The 22,826-nt window shown below is 42.4% G+C and overlaps 1 protein-coding gene across 2 annotated transcripts; it reads right to left on the reverse strand.

Annotated features, from left to right (window-relative positions):
- Positions 1–700: 700 nt before the first annotated feature.
- cerk (ceramide kinase) lies at positions 701–18,157 on the reverse strand. Of its 2 annotated transcripts, XM_047033784.1 has the most exons (14): positions 17,761–18,157; positions 13,992–14,036; positions 8,919–9,056; positions 8,695–8,817; positions 7,448–7,573; positions 7,233–7,299; positions 6,674–6,819; positions 5,416–5,490; positions 4,438–4,590; positions 4,142–4,247; positions 3,786–3,871; positions 2,575–2,780; positions 2,058–2,269; positions 701–1,781 (listed from the first exon to the last, which is right to left on the reverse strand). In XM_047033784.1, exons 1-14 carry the CDS (start codon positions 17,909–17,911, stop codon positions 1,694–1,696), a joined length of 1,722 nt encoding a protein of 573 aa, XP_046889740.1. In that variant the 5' UTR covers positions 17,912–18,157; the 3' UTR covers positions 701–1,693. The 2 variants fall into 2 exon arrangements, with proteins under 2 accessions (XP_046889740.1, XP_046889741.1); XM_047033785.1 differs by lacking the exon at positions 13,992–14,036 and having other exon boundaries at positions 17,761–18,154.
- Between the last annotated feature and the right edge of the window lie 4,669 nt (positions 18,158–22,826).

Consider the following 22,826-nt stretch of genomic DNA (forward strand, 5'->3'; position numbering starts at 1 on the left):
CTAATGGTACTCCATCACTAAGCTAGAGTAGCATAAGCTACATTGTAATATTTTCAGCACGCCTTAAACTCGGTTGGTTCTGCAAAGCCGCCACCCCTCCCCCTCGGAAAGCTCACCTACCCATGACAGTGTTTCCCACAGATTAGAAAGCTATATGTGGCGGGGGGGGGGGGGGGGGTCGAAATAATTCACAAAATCAACAACAACAAACAAATAATTTCTGCATATGCAGGTAGCGACGCTGCATACAGGGTGCTAAATAACTTTTTAACAGGTCAGCTCCATGACGCCGGGTAAGGAGCTAGCTCTTGAAACTTCTCACCAAAAGAACGAAGGGGAACCTTCGATTAAGACATGTCCGTCGGTACCTAGCGAAAAGTAGCCTCAACTTTCCTAGACATTTAGCTACGGCACTAATGCTGAAGGCTCGCTGATGTAGCTGTCGGTCTCACTAGAACGGCGTATGCATCGTTGCTAACGTGTGCTGACGTAGTGACTGTGTGTGTATGTGAGAAAGACGCGTGCGTGAAAGAGACGGAGGGAGAGCAGGGAAAGGAAATGCAGCTGAACGAATACGCTGCGTGTTTTTACCTAAATAGCGATTAAAAAAAATGTTTTACGAAACGCAATGTGTGGCGGCCGGTGTTGATTCTGTGGCGCACCGCCACAAATTAGTCTATGTGTGGGAAACACTGCATGATGTGTACATGTACACTTTCATAATATGGCCATCACAAAACACAAATTTGTTTAATGGATATGTAAATGTCACACGATGAGATTTAGGTGTCTGGTATACTTTGTCTACTCTCATTCGATGGTCACTTGACCAAACAGGTCAATTCAAATTCATGGCAAAATGCTTGTTTAAACTGTCAAATCCTTTCAGAGACGGAGATTAATTTTACTCAACATTTCTCGACTGTTATAATACTACTACTAATAAATAAAATATCTTTTTTTGAGGGCAACATTTAATAATTTCATTGATACATTTTTATTTTAAGTAGCTATTTTCGTAACAGTTACTGAATATTAGAATCACACATGTAAGTAAAACATGTATTTTAAGGATATAGAAGAACGATAGGTTTGTCTCCGATTAGAAAAAAAGAAATTGATACATTTCAAAGCATTTGAATGTCAAATTAACCCCTACATTAGTCCCTTCCAAAATGACGACATTTGACTATTTGTGAATCATACTACTGGACAGTACTAGAAAGTAGTCCAAGTCGAATTTCCACAACGTTTCTTAAATGAGCCAATTATTTGAAATGAATGATGGTAAATACACTGAAAGGGTTAAGGTGGTATTTTAAAGAGGTTTACCAGACACCAGATGACGAACCTGTGAATGTGTGGAACATGATAGCCAAGCACAAACAATACAAACTAATGTCACCACTCTACATGTACTGTAGGCTGAAGAACAAGGTAAAAACGATTTTTCCTCTCTGAGACTCAACCAGGAAAAACTACTGTGCGCCCCTTGTCATTTTCACAGTCGACAGAGAAAACGGGGTATTTTCCTGGCCAGGCCACAGTGTGAGGAATAACACTTCAGATGCATAATAGCATCATGGGATATGGTGTACACGTAGCGGTGCACACCCACTGCTGTGATCTTTGACCTTTTTGAAATGCAGTAGGATCGTTCCAGTGGGGTTGACGGGCCGGGGCGAGAGTGAGTCTATATTGCATTTGGGAGGGTGGAGTCTTCGAAGACGGGCGTCTCTTCGATCCCACGTGCAAACAGCTTGATCAACTGGCAGTGCACTCTATGGGGGGAATGAGAGATGGATGTGGGGTCAGACACAGTGTGCCAAATATGGGAATGTGTGATCAAATTTGTTGATTGTTTGACGTAATTTGTATTGTCTAAAAATAATATGAGTACAGAAGGTATTGCATAAGAAGTTAAAGACAAGGCCATGTGAAATCCAGTTAGTGTCGTATCTGTACAAATACATTTACATTAACTGAAGTATTAGAACAGGTCCACACACATGGTAGCCAGCCATACATTAACATTATAGGTAGGGGGAGGGTCGTACCCGACGTCTATGGCCGCGTGAGGCAGGATCTCGCCATCGCAGTTCCAGTTGCTGTAGGAGGGCCGGCAGCTGCAGGACGGGTGGTCTCGGCAGATCTGGCTGAAGAGGCGCTTACCAGGTTCTCTCAGGTCCAGCTCCGAGTCGCTCTGGCAGTGACGCGGCGTGAAGCGGAAACGACGGACGCGGTGCACCTCCACGAAGCCCAGGTCGAACTGGGAGGAGGGATGGGAGAGTTAGATTAGTATTGGTGGGATTAGAGGATGGGGCATTTGAGAAAAGTACAATTCAATTCATTTCCCTTTATTAATCACAAAAGGAAACTCACGTTTACATTGGGTTCAAAATCTGTATTAGCAAAGACAGAATAGTGTGAATCCCAGATCATATGCTGCTTATCGGTTATAAAGCCGACGCACATACTGTATTATCCAGGTGGGACGCTTCTGGAATCACTGGACACGCCGTACACAAACCCTCTTAAATATCTCCCCCCCAAACGAAAAGGTTTGCGTTGTACCTGGTCATCTTTGCTGGTGTGACGCAGCAAGTGACGCAGGAAGTCAAAGCGGGAGCACTTGCGGACCAGGATGAGGTCGGTGGTGCCGTCGGACAGGTGGGCGGCGGGGGACAGGCCCTTGGGGCTGCGGGGGCAAGCGCAGCTCATACTGGCTGCGTTGATGGCCAGGAACTTACCCCGGATGGTTTGCCACTCACCATTACACTCTGAAAGAAAAATATTAATATGTAAGAAAAACTTTAAGATTGCTCTCGCTTGGCAGGCAACTTGATGAAAGGTTATGATGTAAAGGTTATAATATTCATATGGATTTTATTAATGAGTACCATCTTATAAATTGAGTTACTGTTGGCATATCAGATTTCAGTTTATATTAAAACCCAAAGGAAAAGTTTCCATACCAAATGATTAATGCAAAGGTTTCCATGTAAAATAGTCAGCAGAACCATGATACAATCATTCATAGCAAAGACTATCCTTGATAGTCACACAAACGTATTTACTATCTTACTTTTCCATGATGACTGGTTTAAAACATAAATTTTGAGTGCCAGCCATCCAATAATAAAAAGGAGATAAGGATTATGGGATGTTGGCTGGTGTTTTTCTTTTACTGCTGTGGCTTGTTGCTATCTCTCCCACAACTGAATAAGCAGTAATGATGTGCTACAACTCACTCTGGCAAAGCAAATCCTAGACAAGATAGGCATCAACGCCATCAAAGGAAAAGATGCCACTTTTGCAGTCGCTTACTCCCTTTCTCACTTTTCAAATCTTCTCCCTCGATGCTGGACAGCATAAAAAAACTGTCAAGGCGATCCTATGAATCAGTGGAACGGTATTTAGCTTACTTATTCTCCACACGATTACAGTTCCAGTTTCAACATGGGGTGACTGGGGCTGCTTTGCCAGGTTTCTGGTGGGACTTCAAATCCCATGATAGTCTTTATAGGGACTTCTGGGACACGCAGTACTTATAGCCTTGTGTGATGCACTAAAGGGACTTGGGAGATGTGTGTAGAAGGCCTTGTGGGCACATTGGATCCTATGGGACATTTTGTGAAGTTCAGCAGGAATTGAGCTCTTAAGTTTTGATTTTTGAGTTCCAGTGGTAGTTGTAAGTGGCAACAAGAGATTCTCCTAGTTCATCCTTTCATTTCATATTAACTTCCCATTACTGTGTTTAGTTTACCTTGTACAGAATCACTTACCGCTGTCTGAAACCTCTTGCTCGATCTTGCATTTCTCCAATGTTTCATCTGAACACAACTGTCCGTTATGCTGGCATATGATGCACCTGTAAAACAGGCACAGGTCAAGGTCGGAGTAATTGGTTAGCCTGCAAAGTCCCTCATTAAAAATCACGACAGAATAAGAAAAATGTCTTCATTAATCCAAACGCGTGAATCCAAAGGAACGTACAAAGGAAGGCGACCTTTTGATCTGCAGTCGAATGTTTCTAACCACTGAGCTTTATTTGGGAGAAAAAGTTCTTCTGGAATTAAAAGAGGCTCAGTAGAAGTCCCTGTGGAGTGGTGTGGAGATGTTTGCAAGTCTGAGCCCTCACCCAGCTCTACACCTGGCCTGGTCCCTCGGCGTGCCCAGGATGTCGGTTGCCGGTAGGAAGGACACCGTCCCTTCGTAGTTATGGTGGGTCAGGAACGTCTTAAAACCTACGGAAACAAGCGCAGAATGCTGCTTCATTTAACTGCACTAGGATTTAACCTTTACCTGTAATTTACAAAACGCGAAATACCTTTGGGATGGTTTAAATAAATTCCAGCCCATCACATCGTAGCAATACGTGCTACCAACCACCCCCCAAAATAAAAAATTCTAAAGGAGGTGATTTAATCAATTGACCTGATATGTCGTATCTGGCTGGTCCCATCCAGCGCTTCCTCTCGCTGTCAGTCAGCACGTCGCCGTAGAAACCGTATCCGAGCAGAGAGACGGAGTACCTCAGGAATGTGTTGTTATGGTAGACTGAGCACACGTCCATGGGCTGGGAGTCTCCTGTGAGAACACAACCCCAAGCATGAGTGACAATCCACGTGGGTCCGTATGTCCTGTGGGTTTGCAGGGCTTGATGCTACACCGCTGAGATAACCTTCGTCACGGTCAAACATGCTCCTCTGTGTGTCCTTTGTTCATCTCACGTGCACAGTCTCACACTCTTATCTGGAGAACGTTGAATGAGTAGGTTGGACGTGTCACTTAAGGTCACTTGAGTGTGATAGCAGACCTCAGTAATGTGACACACTTTTGTATTTACAAGAGCTTGGGGAATTACACAGCTATAGGTGGATGGCTTTCATTGCTTTTTGAATCGACATTTTACATCGACTTCCAGTATAAATGACTAAATGTTCGCAAAGGTTCTGTTGGAACCAAAACATGCACAGTTTAAATGTTAATACATTTTGTTCACCCTTATAATAACAATAAGACTTTATTTATATAGCACATTTCATACAAGAATTGCAGTTCAAAGTGCTTTACATAAAATCAATAAAAACAATAATACAAGTGCTAAGTAATAATAAAAATTAAAAAACAAGCCGCAGTCTTTGCAGGAATCCAAAACACACAAGCTGCATTCTTTGCGGCATCTCGAGCCACAGTCTTTGCGGCATCTCGAGCCACAATCTTTGTGGTTTCCCAATATAAATAAAAATGTAACTGAACAAAATACAAGCCGCAATCTTTGCGGGAATCCAATGTGCCGTGACACATTTATGCTTAAAAACAATTATTTTATAACTACACAAGGCCCAGTAAAAACAAACGCGCAGTGATGGCTTTGAAAGTAAGTGAATATGGCGAGTGGAGAAGACCCACCCACTATGATGTGCAGGGCAGAGGTCACAGGGTCGTTGGCTCCTACAGTTGCATAGCAGATGCAGTCGGTTGAACCTGGGTGACAAAACACAAACAAAGCAAACAAATCAGCATGATAAGAAAGGGATGTGTTCACATATATCAGTAAATATTGTATTGTGGTCTGGGCATAGTTATTACAATTGAGTGTCACAGGTCACTGTGCAGGTCATGTAATGCGTTTCACAGACTACAGTACCGTGTGTCTGAACTGCGGTAGGCGGATATGTTTATTGATTTTAGTATGTACATAAGACAAACTATCATTTACACAGACACAATTGATAAGGGTTTCTCTGAACAACAAGTACACTTATTGTTATTGCTCTACTCACAAAGGAAACAACATGTCCATTTTTGAGTGCTTATTCAAAGGACTATCGCTGGCATTTTGTCCAGAGGGCTCATCTGAAAGCTTGTTCTACAATGTGCTTAGTCGGCAAGTCCTGGTTCCCATCTCTTCCTGTTTCTACAATGGCTCTTAATTGATGAAGCCTCTGCACTGTGAGTATGTAGTTAAAAGCTAACAGCTCATTTTATTTCTATGCGATGAAATGCAAAACCACCCCACTGAGGTTTATCTTGACATAGCTGGAACAGTATATTCTAAGGGTTACATCAATGCTGTGGACTTTACAAGGACCAGAAACCTACGATACAACAACAATGGAGGCTAAATCACCTCCTAATCATGGACAGCTAGAAACCTGTTTTGCATCATGGGACATTTGCAAACATACCGCTAACATGACCTCAACAGACAATGAATGCCAGATTTAAAACTACACTCTTTAGAGACGAATGATACATTGAAGCACACCTGTCAGCCTTCATTAACCATGTGACTTCTTGAAAGTTTGATTGATTGACACAGCTCTTCCAACATAAGGCTCTGGATAAGACTGTTCAAAGTTACACTGTTCTTGATCGACTATGAATGCAGTGTACAACCAGCCAGGTGAGGTCGTGCACTGATGCTGCTATTTATGTTCATCAAGTAACCAGGCATTTCTACATGAACTACCCATCCATGTACACTGCACAATAACATTTAGCTTTTTAATTTATTTTAGATATGATTTGTTTACTGTACTGTGTTACCAACTGTACAACTCTACGTGCCACTGCATATTGCCCCTCAGGGACAAATAAAGTGTTTAAAGTCAAAGTGTTTAGCGCCTGGTGAGAACGCAGTGCGTTGGCGTGAGGTCTGTGTCACCTGCAGGGATGATTCCGATGCGGAGAGCGCATGGCGTGAGGCTTTCCTCGGGGCAGTTCTGGTCCACGCCGTTGTCCTTCTGCGTCCGCGAGATCAGCCCGTGAACCAACTCGCTAAACATCCCATCTCCACCCACGCACACCACCCTGTGGGGGAGGTCAAAGGTCGCGTTGGAAAAAAAGCCCTCCCTGCAACGGTCTTTTATCTGATCGGACCCAGAGGTCTTTTCCTTCCACAGATCATGGAGTTATATGTTACTTCACAGATAAGGGCCTGACCCCTATTCATGACATACCTCGACTGGAGACAAGTGTGGGCCTTCCAGCTTCATCTGACAGCGTATGAGTCGGCAAGACCGATAACACATGTACTCTGTTTTTCTATCAGATTGACCCAATTATCTTTGTTTTGTTTGGTACTGGACCCCAGGTTCTAACCGTTTAATCAGACAGACGGGTCAGAGAAGCCAGCCGTGATTGCAGTGACAGCCTGGTGTACCTGGCTGTATGTTGATAGAGGTATAGGATTGATTGAAAGATCTGACTTTAAGAACCCTCACCCATCATATTTCTTCAACTCTGCCTCTGTCCCCAGATGGTTCCTGGCGTGATTGGCATATTCTGTAACTACAACAACCAAAGACAACAAGTTAAACATCCAAGCATGCCAGAACAACTATGGATGCCAGCTGTTACCATTTCCCCAACACAAAATGTTGAATCTTTTCATGATCATAAATATTTAAAGCACAAACCGCTAGCAGATGGAACTCACCAATGATATGAGTGGAGATGGAGGCTCTGGCAAATAGAGGGGCTACTTCTTGTTCGTAGATGCGCTTGGCTTGTTGTTTACCTCCATAGGGATTGATGTACACCAGCAAATGCTTAGGCCTGTTTGCTGTCGACAGTAGGGGAACAGATGTATTTTTCCACACAACACACCATGCAACAAGTGTTTACCCCCTATTTACACCGGACACGTTAGCCGATCGCAACCACTCTAGTCAATGCTTGTGTTTACACCAGATGCGTCGCGGCGCGTTTCAGAAGCGGGTCTCTGCTTCGCTGAAAATAGGAAGCTTTTCAATTTTTGAGGGACGCCGAGTCCAAGCCGCAAAGTTCACAGTGAAATAGCTATACAAAATAATTGAGGATGAATGTGTTTTTAAAGACTACAGCTACAAATCTGACACGTATCCATGTCATTCATAACTGGACTTTTAAGTGTAGCCTATTAACTTTGTCAGTAGAGTAGTCAACAACTAACACAAGCAATTAACACGATCACCACATTTAACTTGTGGACGTCGGACAAGCAAAGCAGTTAGTCATTTGTTGATCTTGCGCACTTGCCAATTCTGAAATGCTGTGGAGGACAGAAGAGAATCTGAAACGTGCCGCAGACGCGCACGGTGTAAATAGGGTGTTTGGCTAATTTGACTAAACAGGAAGAACATTTTATTTGAAGACATAATTTGCTTGTGTCATTTTCTTTGGACATTGAAACATGTGTTTGTGTTTTCCTAGTACTCCTATTTTCATTTTAAAACATCACCCCTACTCGGGGTATGCAAAGTGCACTTTGGTTAGAATGATAACACGAGGAACCACTGTCATATTACATAATGGCTACTGTTTGCCTGCTAATAATTTGTCTTCCATATCAACTCATGCTTACTCATGCTGACAGTCTAAAAGGTCATTGCTGAAATAATGTATAGCCCAACAAATGTTGATACAGTACTACGCTTCACACAAAAACCTAAATTACTCAACCTAAATATGATCACTCTATGCTAAAAATATGTTAGAAAAAAATAATTGTGGTGAGTTATGATTTGTGAAAAGTAAACCCCAAAGAAAATAAATTCCACATTGTTATGCTAGAATTGTGCCTATTGCACTTGAATTCAATTGGTTTGTAGATTGCTTTGTAGGGGGTCTTGGGTTTGCAGATTCTGTTTAGAATTCACTTTGGATAAAAGCATCTGCTAAAATGAGTGAATGCTAACTGCATACTCAGTAGCGCTAGCTGTTCCCTGATGTTCTGGACCCACAGCTGACACAGCGCCCCCTCTGGACAGAAGAAGGTAAGGTCTCGACACCGCCAGCGGCGTCTCCTTGACCTCTCCACATAGGACACTGGAGGAGGAAGGAATGTGAAACAACATTAAAAGAGGTTCACAAAGGGGTAACCATTTAAGACAATAATAGCCAACATGTCACTCCGGTCATCTCCATACCTGTGAATGCATATGGGTAGGCTTCCAGTGGCTTCTGAAGCATTTTCTGCCACCTCCCGTCATCTTTAGTGGCACCGTTCTCTACGTCAAGCTCCTGCACCGCTACAATCTCTGACACTGCTACAGTGTGACAGGTACCTATGTAACACACAAGCACACACAAGCAGACACACACACACACACAGCTTAAAGTAGGCTACTTCTAAAAGCTCCATTATTGTTCTAAACCCAAACCCATTTAGGTCACACAGACTGACTGACTGACTGACTGACACACAGCGGTTGGTGGTGTTGGCTTACTCTTTATCCCAGAGCCGGGGGAACAAGCTATTGTCGGGCCCTCCTCGCCGCCCACAGCCTAACAAGCTGGGCAAGGTATCAATTACCATTCAATAGCTTCACGCCAATGAAGTTTAATGTAATGAGATGGGAGCTTTAATTGAGTAATGAACAGTTTGATTTCAGCGTTTGGGTGGGTCTAGTGTAGCGCCTGGCTGGAGAGATGGGAGAGGATAGAGAAAAGAGGGAGGAGAAAACTAGGGATTAGACCAACTGTTTGTTTAAGGCTACTGTTGTAAATTTACGGCTTAAGGAGTGTCGACAAAGTCTTTAGACATAAGGAAGACAAGTCAGTTTAGCATTTAAAACCCAGATGGGAGAACTACTGTCAGTTATTACTTTCTGACCCCTTCCGTCTACATAGTTTGTTAGCCTATTTATCAAACTGAATCATTCCAAATCATTTGTAAGCAATCTGAAATTGACAAACATCTGAGGCCACGTCTACACATAGCCGGGTATTTACAGAAACGAATATTTCTGCCCCTACGTTTTCTAAAATAACGTTGTACACACAAGTACGTTTTCAAAAATGTTTCTGTTTACATGAACCCGCATATACGCCCCCGAGCGCCATTATAACTATGCCAAACCTGTAAGCGGCAGTGTAATGTGAAGGATAAAACCATGCAAACCAATCACAATTTTCAAAATCAACAACTACGAATAACAGACCGACTTCCTTTACCTTTCAGGCGCGAGGTTCATTTGTTTGAATGATTCACAAATGCAATGCACAAATGTATTTCGTGATTCAGAAATGTAATGCAATTCACAAATAAATGACCCCATTATACTAGACTTCATGCACCACCGGCGGGTGCCGACAGCCGGCTGCGTTGAAGCTGAGAAAGCCATTGGCTGCTTCAAGTCAGCCGGGCTGCAGGCGACTCCGGCGCTGCATGAAGTCGAACGCACGTGTTACTATAAACAGGACGCTCTCATTACGTGAAGCTTTTTTAGTCCCATACTGTAAGCTTTGAGAATCTAAAACTCCGTTTAAGCTAGTGCACACGCAAAAACAAAAACTGATTTTTCAGAAATCTCCACTTTGGCTGGAGTTTTTAGAAATGATCGTTTTCCGTGATAAAACCTCAGTTTTCGTGTAAATGAAAGGCCAAACCGCAAGAAAATATATGCGTTTTTCTTCCGTGTAAACGGGGCCTGAATATATTTGGTCTCAGATCAAACTCAAGATCAACACAGCCTCTGCAAGTAGCTGTTTCTTCCGGGAAAACCTCAGATCACAAACGACATGGGTTAAAGCGGATACTGAACATTTCTCGGGAGGCTAGCTGCAGGTGTAAGGAGAGGGATGTCACAGTCGGTAAACATGACCTCATTCAATAACAATTCAATCAATCAACTCAATCAATTTTTCTTGATATACAATGCAAAAAATACATGAAGGGCTTGAAATCAAAATAATTTAGAGATTTCATTAAAATTCCTATTCCTAAAACCCTATTCCACCAATTACTTTTCACAAAAGATTAGCATTGGCTACTTGGGAAAACGAAACAAATGCACCTTTAAAAAAAACATTTTTCAAGGGGACACAGGTGCACCATATCTAATTACTCCACAATGAGCCACCTCGTTGCGAAGCGAAGCACTGAACGAACATTGACAACAGCTTGGAGTTACTAGAGCAGGGGTGTCAAACTCATTTCGCATCGTGGGCCACATACGGCCTAGGGAGATGTCAAGTGGGCCGGACCATTAAAATTATACCATACTCTGCTATAAATAACCAAAATATCATGTCTTTCTTCTGTGTTATCTAGTTTAATTGATATAAAGACCATATCGTATAAAGTCCGTCCAACCGCTTTAACAAGTAATGATCTCTTCGGTGGTGTAGTTGGTTAAAGCGTTGTACGATTACATATTGTTAATGCGAATCTGGGATCCCAAGTTCGCGCCCCAGTCCAGTGAATCTCGTACGATATTCTTTAACTTTTACTGTGAGAAAATGACATAATTCTAAAGGCCTACGGATGTATCACAACATTTTAATGTGTGAGCACTAATATCAGATCAAAATGAACACATGTAGCCTTAATTAAATATTGAATAACGTAGGGTAGTCTACCGTCGGAGACAACCACTACGCCTCATTCAGCCAGTTTAAACGGCTGCTAGATGACGCTGTTCATTTTCAAAGCGCCGATAGTTCGGCTCTTTGGGCCGGCACAATCCGGAAGAAACCATCAAAGCTTCACAAGGCATCGTTCGCCCATCCCTAGTAGAGACCAAGGTATTAATTGATACCGTCTGCTGTTTTCAGTCTGTCTCAGTGATGCGGCTTGTCTTCTACTCTGATGGAAAGAGTGCAAAGAATTGCAGCGAATTAAAAATATTAATTCCATGTCTTTTATGCATTTTTTCCACTTTCAAATTATCCTGCGGGCCTGATCGAACCTCCTTGGGGGCCGGTTCCGGCCCGCGGGCCGTATGTTTGACACCCCTGTACTAGAGTCATTACTCCAACGCTAATGGGAAACCAGGTTATATTGGAAATGTTTATCACATCCCTAAAAGGAGTCCAAAAATATATTTGCATCCGATTTGATCTCCAATCAATGTTATAGATCTTAAACTCTGATACTCTCCTGTTTTTCATTTTAGTGTAAGACAGGATGTTATTAAACCAGGCCTCACACATCTCCAGCAGTCTTGCCTGAAGGCAGGATGAATGACATTCAGAGCATCTCTCAACTCTACACTCCTAACTTGCAGAAAGGTTTACAATACTGTCATTTTATTGTATATATATATATTGTGATATGACTTGTGTAATTATGTCAAAAAATGTAACATCCATAATTAAAGTGTAATGGATAAACTGATAACAGGGTGTAATGTGTTCTGTGTCCAACTTGCGTCTGACACATTGTGTTTGTACAGGCAGGTGCATCTCTCTAATAATGCCAGGAATCTGTGTGTATCTGTCTGTGTGCAAATTAGAATGGGTTTAGTTTCCCACGTCATCTCAAGAACCTGGCACTCTTTATCACCATCTGTATTTGTGTGTTTCACTGGCATCTTAAGCACCAACTGCATCACGGGCACTGTGCACTAGTGAGTCACAATGAAGCATCAATCGATTACGTAACATCCTCCCAAGGTCAGCCACGGGAAAATCCATATGGCTTCATACAATGACAGAAAAACACACCACAATACCAGCAGGTCAGGGCTGTGCACCAGGGAGAAGAAAAGAGCATGGGTCTGGAGGGGAATCTAATACGCCCAGAATAGGTAGATGGAGAAGGAGAGAGGTAGAGAGAAAGGCACGAAGAAAGAGAAAGACACCGAGAGACAGAGAAAGATATAAATCCAAACCATACACATACTTGGAATACACAGATGTGGATCAGTGAGAGGAACAAATTAAAATGATAATGAAGCTTTGAATTCTCCCACTGCATCTATTCTTGGATCCAGTTCATTTCATAAATACTGCAGAGACTCGGCAACCGGGTCGATGCAACAAAGCCACTGTGTGAGGAGGAATCTAAACCTGCTCTCTTGCAGTGGAGACCTCATTAACTATTAATGATGGAGCAAAGACACTCACAACAGCCCACCTGAGTGCCATTGCTCCAGCGTGAGGAGAACTACCAGCTCTGTTTGAGGACATGGCCGGGTTCAACCTCAGCAGGCACGGGTACGTGATGAGCTTTTTCAGTAATATCCCAGTGGTAAAGAGCCCATTTGAGGCCTTAACACAAGAACAGGCCAGCGAAACACCCATCCTACTGTACTCCTACTTGAAGTGCAAGAGACACAGGGCGAAAACGCAATAATAAAGACGTGTTCCTTCTGTTTAAGTGAGATGCAGACAAAGGGGAAAGGTACAGAGGACACCCTCAATAATATATCACCTTACAGCTGACTAAACAGCCATCAGCCATTACGAAGGGCCGACACTGCTGGATGGCCGAGGTAATGATATCCCGGTTTAACTATCCAGGTCAGGTCAAGAGAAATAAAACATAGAGGCCAGGAAAAAAAACAGTTTCACGCAGTCCTTTCATTTGTCAGATGGAAGTAAGCTTATAGCCACTGCAGGAGAGGACGGCGTTTAAGCAGTGCCACACCGTACCACTTGACTGTAAATATTGTGTGCCTTGAACGCAGTCAGACGTGACAGCAGTTTTGGACTTACCAAGGGCAGTTATACCGAACTGGAGGGGGAGAAGGGAGGGGGGGCTTGCTTTGGGCTTTACAAAGCAAAAGGAAACTAATGTTGAAACTATGAGCACAACAAAAAATAAAATAGGAAGGACATTTCCTTAATATTTAATTCATACCATGTAGGCCTCAAAGAGGAAGTCCAATTTTGAAGCATATAAGGTGTGACTTATTATCTTTGAATGTCCCTTCTGAAAGTTGTACTTTAACCATCCCACTGTGAGTCTACATGGCAACGAGGCCCCCTGACAGAGACAGCTGATGAGTTGCACACTGTCTAGCAAACCTCATATTCTGTACGAGATTGGTACTTATATAGCAAGGCATGGCAAGTAGGCAAAACGTATTATTCCTGTGTTTTTATGTTTGAGAAATTGCTATTTGAACTGAGCCGTAAGATAAAACCACAACCTCTGTTTCTTTAAGGGAACCCTATCAAATACAGCTGGCAGAAGCACTCGACACCGAGGGTTACAAGGGAGGAAAGGACGTGGCCAGACTCTTGGACCACGTCATGAAAAGAGCAGCTCCTACCTGTCTCTCCTTTGCCTCTGTGACGAAACTTAGAAAGACAGAAACCTGGAGGGGAACAGTAGAGTTGGCTGTAAGTTTGTGTGAGGGAGTCAGTCAATTACATCATCCTGAGTTTGGTAACTGTGAAAGTTATAACTTACACACAATTTCCAAGACTCACATTTCCCATCTTTCGATATAATAGTTGCACATTAAGAAAATGACAGCTGTTTTGTGCATTAATTGGCCATCCATGACGGCGGATGCTTTCCATATCAATTACTTTAAATAATATTACTACTACAATATATTTGACATAATATGAGCACTATCCTGCTGAAAATTACACCACTGACTCTCTCCAGCTAACATGGAAAAATATGATCTCATGATACTTTCTAAAAAAGGTATTAGAATTAATTTGAGCCAGGGTACTCCAAAGGTTACTTTTATATCTGAGAAACTCCTATTCAGTCTGTTCATTCACACGGATGATCTCAGTAAGGCTCCTTGGGATTGCTCATTTCTCAGGGCATTACATGGCTCACACCAACGTACTGAGCAATCCTTCCTAGACCAGAAATCAGCAGGCCCGACTCCCAAGCCCATTCATTCTGGAATAAAGGGACAGAGAGCTATGACAGTTTCACATGGGAGATGGCAGATAGGTTGCCGCTAACGGGAAGAACATGATACGTTGTCTAACTTTTGTTTATCTGTGGGCAAAACAATATGAATATACAATATGTAATCCACATTGGAACCCGTATGCATTTCTTTCTTTCTTGTTTTTATAAATGATGGCTCCAGTTGAATCCCTTTGTTTGAGTGATAACAATCGAAGTCTTGTGAATGTACACTATTAATCATTTGTTGTAGAGGACAACGCATTTTGTTTTCATTAAATTTAGGGCTACCAGGGGGAGTCAGATGGCTGAGCGGCTAGGGAATCGGGCTAGTAATCAGAAGGTGGCCGGTTTGATTCCCGGCCGTGCCAATGAAGTTGTGTCCTTGGGCAAGGCACTTCACCCTTCTTGCCTCGGGGGAATGTCCCTGTACTAACTATAAGTTGCTCTTGATAAGAGCGTCTGCTAAATGACTAAAAGTACCAGACTCCTAAAGACTGAAAACAACATACTGTAGCACATTTTTGTGCAATTCATAAGAGGGAATCCCAGAAATGAATCCTTTCATGGCATTTCTATGTTGCACTCCAATCAGGCTACTCAAAATATATTAAAAAGGAATAATGCTTAACCTAATGATTTAGCTTAGCCACGGAACCAACGTAATGAAAAGGCCATCTCCGTTCTGCCTGCTATCTTCCACTTGTCTGGTCACAGAACAGTGCTCAGTACAGGAAATGGGCCAAACATGAAATATTCATAACATTTGAAGGACACAGGCCAGCGATTTGAGGAGAGAACAGAGGAGGGCAGGGCCTGTTTTCGTAAGCTGAGTTCCAGAGTCAACAACTCTGCTGGCAATTAGGTTAGTAACTGACAGAAGTGGCACTCGTTATAGTTGGCTATCTCATGTTTGTCATTCATTTCCCCCTGCTGAATGAAAAAGTCAATACGACTTTATCTGGAGAAATCAGGTATTAATTGTGGTTATTAAATCGTAATCAATGCTAAACCCAAACAACACACTCTACTACTCTACTTTTAAGCAGCTAAATTGAAAAGCCTAAATTATTTTTAGGACATCCATATCATTTTCACTTCTCTTCTAGCGATGTCCCTGTTACTTGAGCTGACCTCAGTAACGTAATCCAATGAAGAAGGCTTTGTGTCAAGCTTTGGCTGCTAACGAAACAAAGAAATGACACAGACTCCGTATAGGCAAACAGCCATGGAGCAGGTCTGGTCTTGAACTAACACACTATTCTTCTCAGGCCGACCATGATGCTGGCTACTGGATTGACCTTTTGGCTGCTTCTTGTGCAACACAGACATGGCCGACAGAGAAGGAACGAGTATGAGAGTGGAGGGAAGACAGATGAGAAGGTCACGAGACTAGCGTTGGCAATTCAGTGAAATGTCAGACAGTGCGGGTAGTCAACAATCACCTGTTGACAAGTTGAGTTCCGTTGTTCGTGTAAATTGGTTCATTTAAAAACGTCATTACTCAAGAGGAAACCACTCTACATATAATGTACACATTTCTTTAATGGTAACTAAATGACTTACTTCAATAATTGTAAAAGATTATTGTTTGGTGTGGTTTGACATCCACATCCAACATCTCTCATAGTCTACATGGTTGTCTGCAGTTGTATAACAGTGTGCTGCCTGCCAATGATATTTGCTTGCTGACAAATGACGACAACATTTTGTAAGAACGCGATTATAACATTTGTCATCACTTTCTAGGAGCAGACTCTCACGCCTTACCATCTTACCAAGGAGACCAAAGGAAATGCTTGTATTTATTTTCCAAAAAAATTTGTTGAAACAGACAGACAAGTTGGTCTCAGTTGTTGCACCTTGGGAATACTAAGAATTCCTGTTGGTTTTGTGCTGGCTACTTTACAACGTAAATCTATTTTGATAAGATAATTATCTAGGCCTTTAGTGAAGGCTACTGCCTGGATCTCATCATAATTTCAACAGTGAAAGTGAGCATGGAGACCATTTGCTTCAGGAAAGTGTTCATTTTAGTCTTGAACTATATACATGGTCTTGAAGGGCAAACAGACTACTTAAGAATAAGGCCATTACGGACACAAGGAATCTGCTGAATGGAACTATCTCTGATAATGATCACCTGGATTGCAAGGGGTAACCTATGGAGGTACTGGAGTCAATCATTTAGTCTTGTTGACCTTATTTGGGTTGTAGTATTTCACAGCTGGACTGCACCAAGCACTATGGCCCAGTTTCCCAGACATAGATTATGCCTAGTCGTAGACTAAAAACCTTTTCAATGGAGATCTCCATTACATTTCTCATACTTAAAAACTAGGTTTATTCTATATCTGGAAAACTGAGCCTGTCTTGTTGCCTTTCGTTTTCGACTATTAAAATAAGCAGAGTAGTGTATTTGCATTGGTTGACAAACTTTACATTAGAACAGAACCTACAATGAGGTCAAGGGGTAAACACATTCCATTCACTAGCACGTGGTTAACGTGTATGAACGACCTACAGTGACCCCAGTACTTGTCAATACCCATAGGGTATGGCAGCATTGTACAACACGTGACTTGGTAAGTGGCCATAAGGTGATGACAAATTTTACAAACATCAAAAAACGAATATAACTTATGTGGGTAAAGAGCATGTGTGCGCCATGTTCAACCAAACCCCTAATTCCAACTTCATCGAATAGCCGAGAAGTTTAGCCTGGAAGAAGTTTAGCTTGAGCCTGAAAAAGCTGCGAATAAACGATGCATTGGAGGTTAGTTCACTCGAAGTTATGTCAGTCATTTAGACAACTTTGGCACTGGCAGTTGACTACGCATCGACGTGTCTATCGACCCATAACATTAGGCTATAGCAGTTGCTGACAAACTTGATAAGAGCTATGTTCTTTTAAGATAATGGTTAACAAACAAATTGACAATGATTACGATGCAAGATCTGAAGCGAGAACGGATTATGCATGCGGACGTCATGTGTTTACGCGAAAATGTAAAAGCGGATATGCTACAAAGAGATAGAAGCTATTATAGCTAAATCACCGAGATGCCAGACACTACCTCGCGACCCCCCAGTGTCCTTTACCGTGAATAAATGAACTGCGACAGCAGATCATATGCTTTTACTTATACGCGTGGGTCACTTACCGACTTTGAATGGATGATGCAAGCCTCCGACGCGTTTTTTCTTGGTGGTGGGCTGCTCTTTCCATGTCATACACACACGGTTTAACGACACCTCGAAGACGGTGTTTTTCAGTAAGAGCTGCGATGACAACAACCTCGGCTGTTTTTCCATCTCTTTACCTTGAAGCCAACGTACCAAAAGACTGAGAATAAGGTGTCAATGTTATCTTATTGTCAACATCTTTGAGTAAAGTTATCGGGTGAAGGCCCTTTGTCTACATAAGGAAATAATGTTGCTAAATTCGACAACACCAATGACACAATTGAATAGGATAGCGGATTCTTCATTCAGCAGAGGGGACGGGCTGAGCATTACGCGTGTCGTCACTACGTATTTAAATTGAGAAGGCCGAAAGAACTTGGACTTCATAAAAATTACTTGCAATGCAATGTAAAACTGTGCATGATGTTATCAAAACAATTGTCTGAATAAATACACGAAAAACGTGGCTTTGATATATTGCTCATCAGGTTGCAGTCCCTAGTTAGTAATACAAAATTATAATTGTGAAAGCTGATTTCATGGTTTGGATGTATGATTAATTGTTGCTGATAGGCATTCATGTTGTAGTAGGATGTAAGGAGAAATTGTATCTGCCCTGACTTTCGAAAGGCCCATGTCTTATAAAAGGGAAACTCAACTTGCGTGGTTACAACTCAAGCAGTCATTAAATCAGATTCCATGCTGATCCGACACAGCATGCAAGTTCTTAATATAACTCATATTAAGTTGTTTTGCCACATTTGGATGAAATACAATACATTAAACCGTTGATTAAATAATGAAACCACGCCTCGCCCACACACCAACACAGCCATGAGAAACATGGAAAGAGATAATTCATGCTGATCAGAACATAACTGAACTGACCTATGGCACACACACTAACACTGAAGCAATCATGTTAGTGCATAATTTGAGAATGATTCTGTTCAGACAGTCAGTTTTATTTTATTTTTGTCAATTTTAAAAGGCTGTTTGTTGATTTTCATTTTCAATTAACAATGCCTAATTGTGACACTAGAGGGAATCTTCTAGGACACCACAACACAATAAGCACAGTGTCCGCTTTTGTTCATCAATAGGTTTCTAATAGACTGACAGTCTGGAGTAGCTGGAGTAACACAGGGCACCATTGAGAATTGCCTTGTTGCAACATCATAATGGCTGGCACTGAGAAGTTTGAAGGAGGATGATAATGATTTATAATTGATTAACACCAAGCTCAGTGTTTAGGCCTATTTTCTTATCGTTTTGTGCAAATTGAAAAAAGCAGCACTTTTATTATTTTGTCAGTGATGATCTGTGTCCACTGTACTCCACACTGTTTTTGGAAGAAAGTGGGGTTTTTTCATTGTTTATCTGAAGCATACAATTATTAGTGTGATTGTCAAGCAATATTATTTTGCAATTTGACTAATCAAATGACGATGAGGATTTTGTTTAAAGGTAAGAATTGCCTACGTAGAAACACACACAAGCAAGCGCACACACACAGGTGTGCAGTGAAAAAAGGATGTCTAGTGGCAATGATTGCAGTAGTCCACTCTACACTGAATGTACAATATGACATTTTTATATGATTATGCCCCTTGTCCCACCAACAAGGCTGAAGAGCCTCCATGCACATATAAGAAAGAATAGATTAATCTAAACTTTACTTAACACATTCATGTTTGTATTTAGTTGTGCTTTGTTGTTTCATAGAACAGTATACCAGCATTCCATGCTCACGTGTAAGTTTTTGATTTGGTTGCTACAGTATATTGATCAAATAAGATCAAAGTAAATCTCTGTTGATGAATCTTCCAGACATCTCCGTGTTCTGTTTGTACGGTTGGACACATACCAACCAATGCTCATTCTCTTCCTCCTCTCCAACCTCCCACAGCAGACTACAACATGTGCCCATCTTCACCATCAAGAAAGAAAAGGGAGAGGGGGAGAGGAAAGAAAGTCAAGCCCAGAAAGGTAAGGAAAAGGTTAAGAAACCAAAGAAAGAAATGGAGGAAATGATATAGCGACAGAATGTTGATGGAAGAAGAGCTCAGGAAGTTGACTGCCAAGGCCTCAGAGGAAGACCCTCTCTGAGAGGAGAGGTTTCATAACATAAACCACAGAAGAAGCCTAGACTGACTAGCTTCAAACAATGTAAAGGTAGATTATGAGATGGGCTAGGGGTAAGGGTAGGAGTAGGATAGGAGAAAGGTTAAGGGTGAGAATTTGAAACAGGAGACTCTCTCCGCCTCAGCTCCATTGATGTGAATGGTGGCTTGACCCCCCCCCCCCCCCCCCCCCCGTCACTTCCTGAAATCCACAATAATCCCCTTAGTCATGCAGTCGCTAAGAAAGAGGTTGCTGTCCTGGCACCATGTTGGCAAGACATTGACCTTCTCTCTGTTGGTGGTTTCATCTTTGTTGGAGGTAAGGTCCAGTTCATCTGCAAACTTAAAGATGATTCCGTAACAGTGTGCATGCATGAACGTGCATGGACAAGGCATACAGGAGGTGACCAAGTGTGCAGCCCTTATTGGCTCCGGTGCCCCTGCGGTCGGCCCGTCAGGAAGTCCAGGATTCAGTTACAAAGGGAGAGATCAGGACCCAGGATGCTGAGCTTAAGAATGACCTTAGCGGGCACAATTGTGTTGGATGCTGCGCTGTAATCTCTTAACAGCATCCTCTCCCACTCCCTTATCCAGGAGGGAGGGGGCAGTTTGCACTGCCAGGGGGACGGCGTTGTCCTTAGATCTATTGGGGCAGTGTGTTAATTGCAGGAGGTCCAAGGCGCCAGGGAGGGAGGATCATATGTTGGGTCTGAGTAACCGCTCAAACAACTTCAGGGCTGTCAGTTTTCCAGGGTCATCATTCAGGTCGGCTACGGAAGGTTTCTTTGTCATGGGAACAATGGTTATCGGTTTGAAGCAGGTGGGGACTGTAGATTGGTTCTAAAGTCTACAGTCATACCTCTGCTAGATGGTCGCCGAATTCTCTGAGAACACAGCTTGGAATGCCATCCAGCCCTGGTGACTTTTGAGGATTGACTCTTTTTCGAGTTCTCCTCACTTCAGCCGTGCAAAGGGACAGGGTGCTGCTATTCTGGTCCTCAGCTTGTCTTATGGGATGGTGTTGCTCGCCTCAAACCATGCGTTGAAGCCGTTAGGAGCTAGTCTGAAGGAGCGATTAACTCTCCGGACGACATCATCAATGCACTTGGAGATTTAGGCTTAGACGGGGTCTGTGTATTCATCAATGTGTCCATCAGCTGTAACACAGAATATCTTACAGTCTGTGGTTTTCAAAACAGTCCTGGAGAGGGGCAGTGGATTTCTCACTCCAGCATTGAACTGCCTGAAATGTTTTTCTTTTTTTTGTTGTTTTGTTGTTTTTTTGTTTTTCTTTGATTTTTTTTATTTAACTGCACCAGCCATGAAGACCCAGGTCTGGCAGAGAAGCCAGCAGGCACAAAGCAAAAGTGTGATGGACAGAGGGAGGGAAAGAGGGAGGGAGGGAAGAGGGTATGTAAGGGAAGGGGTTGGAAAGAAAAGTTGGGTTGGTGGTTGGAGGCAGAGATAAATGAGTGGCTAAATGGAAGAAGTTAATAGGTTGGTGGAACTCTGGGCGGTTTGGGCTGGATCCGTGGATGGATGGAAAAATGATTCAGATTGATGGAATGATAAAGTACAGTCCACTTGATATTTACCACACTCTTTCTGTTGTCGAGTCAGATGCCTCCAGACTTCCTGAACATACTGTACTGAACTGACTCTGGACATCGGCAGCTTTTACTCAAGGTTTGTGATGGCTGTGCATCAAAGTGCCATTACTCTAATTGTGATTTCTGCTTCCTTGTGTTCGCCCCGCTAGATTTCCCTGTTCTCGCTGAAAAGCCATCCCTCGAAATGCAAAGGTAAGCAAGACCGGCACTAGAGGGAGACTTTAAGGACAATTAAGGATCATTATGCTGAAGTTACAGAATACGTTCAGTGCTCCTTATGATGGATGTGGTGCTTGCTTAGTACTGAAACACAGCAAGGGCTGTAACTTAATCGTATTTGGTCCGTTAAAATACAGTAACACAATGCAATGTCTTTTTTTGTCCTTTAGTCAGACTTCTCTATTTTTACTGCAAAGCCAATTAATAAATAAACTGAAAAGGCTCCAAATGGTAAAGGACAAAAGTAGAAATGTAAATAATGCTTTACCATATGTTAAAAACACATCTCCTGTGATTGCTAATGACATCTAAAGTGACAAATGACAACTCTTTCTGCTCTCTTTCTTTTTCTGCCTCTCTTTGTTCTTTGTTCTCTCTCACTTTCTTCTTTCTTGGTATTTTTTTCCTCTGAATTTGTGTCTGTTTTGCTCTCTCTGCTTTTCTCTCTCTGCTTTTCTCTCTCTGCTCTCTCTCTCTCTCTCTCTCTCTCTCTCTCTCTCTCTCTCTCTCTCTCTCTCTCTCTCTCTCTCTCTCTCTCTCTCTCTCTCTGTCTCTCTCTCTCTCTCTCTCTCTCTCTCTCTCTCTCTCTCTCTCATTCTATCCATCATTCTCTCTGCTTATTTTTACTCAAATGTGCACATCAATCATGGAATGGATTGCCAGAGGAACATTTCACCCCCTGTTTACTCAAACGTTGAATAGTTGAGGCTCCCAGTGGTCATTTAACCAAGCAAGCATTGACAGAGATACAGGCAGTGAAAGTTTGTCATTGGCTTTTACAACAAGTTAACATCACTGCAGGACTCATTCCTTTCACACATCTTTTATTCACATACGCCAGCTTAACTTGTCTGTACCAGACAACAGGCCCTAATTGGTTATGACAGGATCCAGAGTTTAGTACTCACAGTCCTCTCTCTTTTAGATGGTCACAGATGGTACTGGCCATATGCTCTTAGGAACAAAGTTGCTTGCTAAACACTTTCAACACTCTCTACAGTGACTGTCTGAAAATTGTTACCATTAGGCGTTGTCTGCTTCCAAGCCTTCTTTGATCAAATGCAAATGCCTGGTCTTTTTTCCCTGACAACC

The sequence above is a fragment of the Hypomesus transpacificus genome, chromosome 14 (assembly GCF_021917145.1).
Source record: "Hypomesus transpacificus isolate Combined female chromosome 14, fHypTra1, whole genome shotgun sequence".
In the NCBI taxonomy this organism is placed as follows: Eukaryota; Metazoa; Chordata; class Actinopteri; order Osmeriformes; family Osmeridae; genus Hypomesus; species Hypomesus transpacificus.

What these genes read in the sequence shown, in the direction of transcription:
- cerk (XM_047033784.1), bottom strand. Translation starts at nt 17,911, where the DNA reads ATGGAAAAACAGCCGAGGTTGTTGTCATCGCAGCTCTTACTGAAAAAC. An exon ending in CATCGGAATCATCCCTGCAG is followed by an intron (nt 5,491 to 6,673) that starts GTGACACAGACC and finishes TTTGTCACCCAG; the next exon opens with GTTCAACCGACTGCATCTGC. An exon ending in GCAAGAGGTTTCAGACAGCG is followed by an intron (nt 2,781 to 3,785) that starts GTAAGTGATTCT and finishes TTTTTCTTTCAG; the next exon opens with AGTGTAATGGTGAGTGGCAA.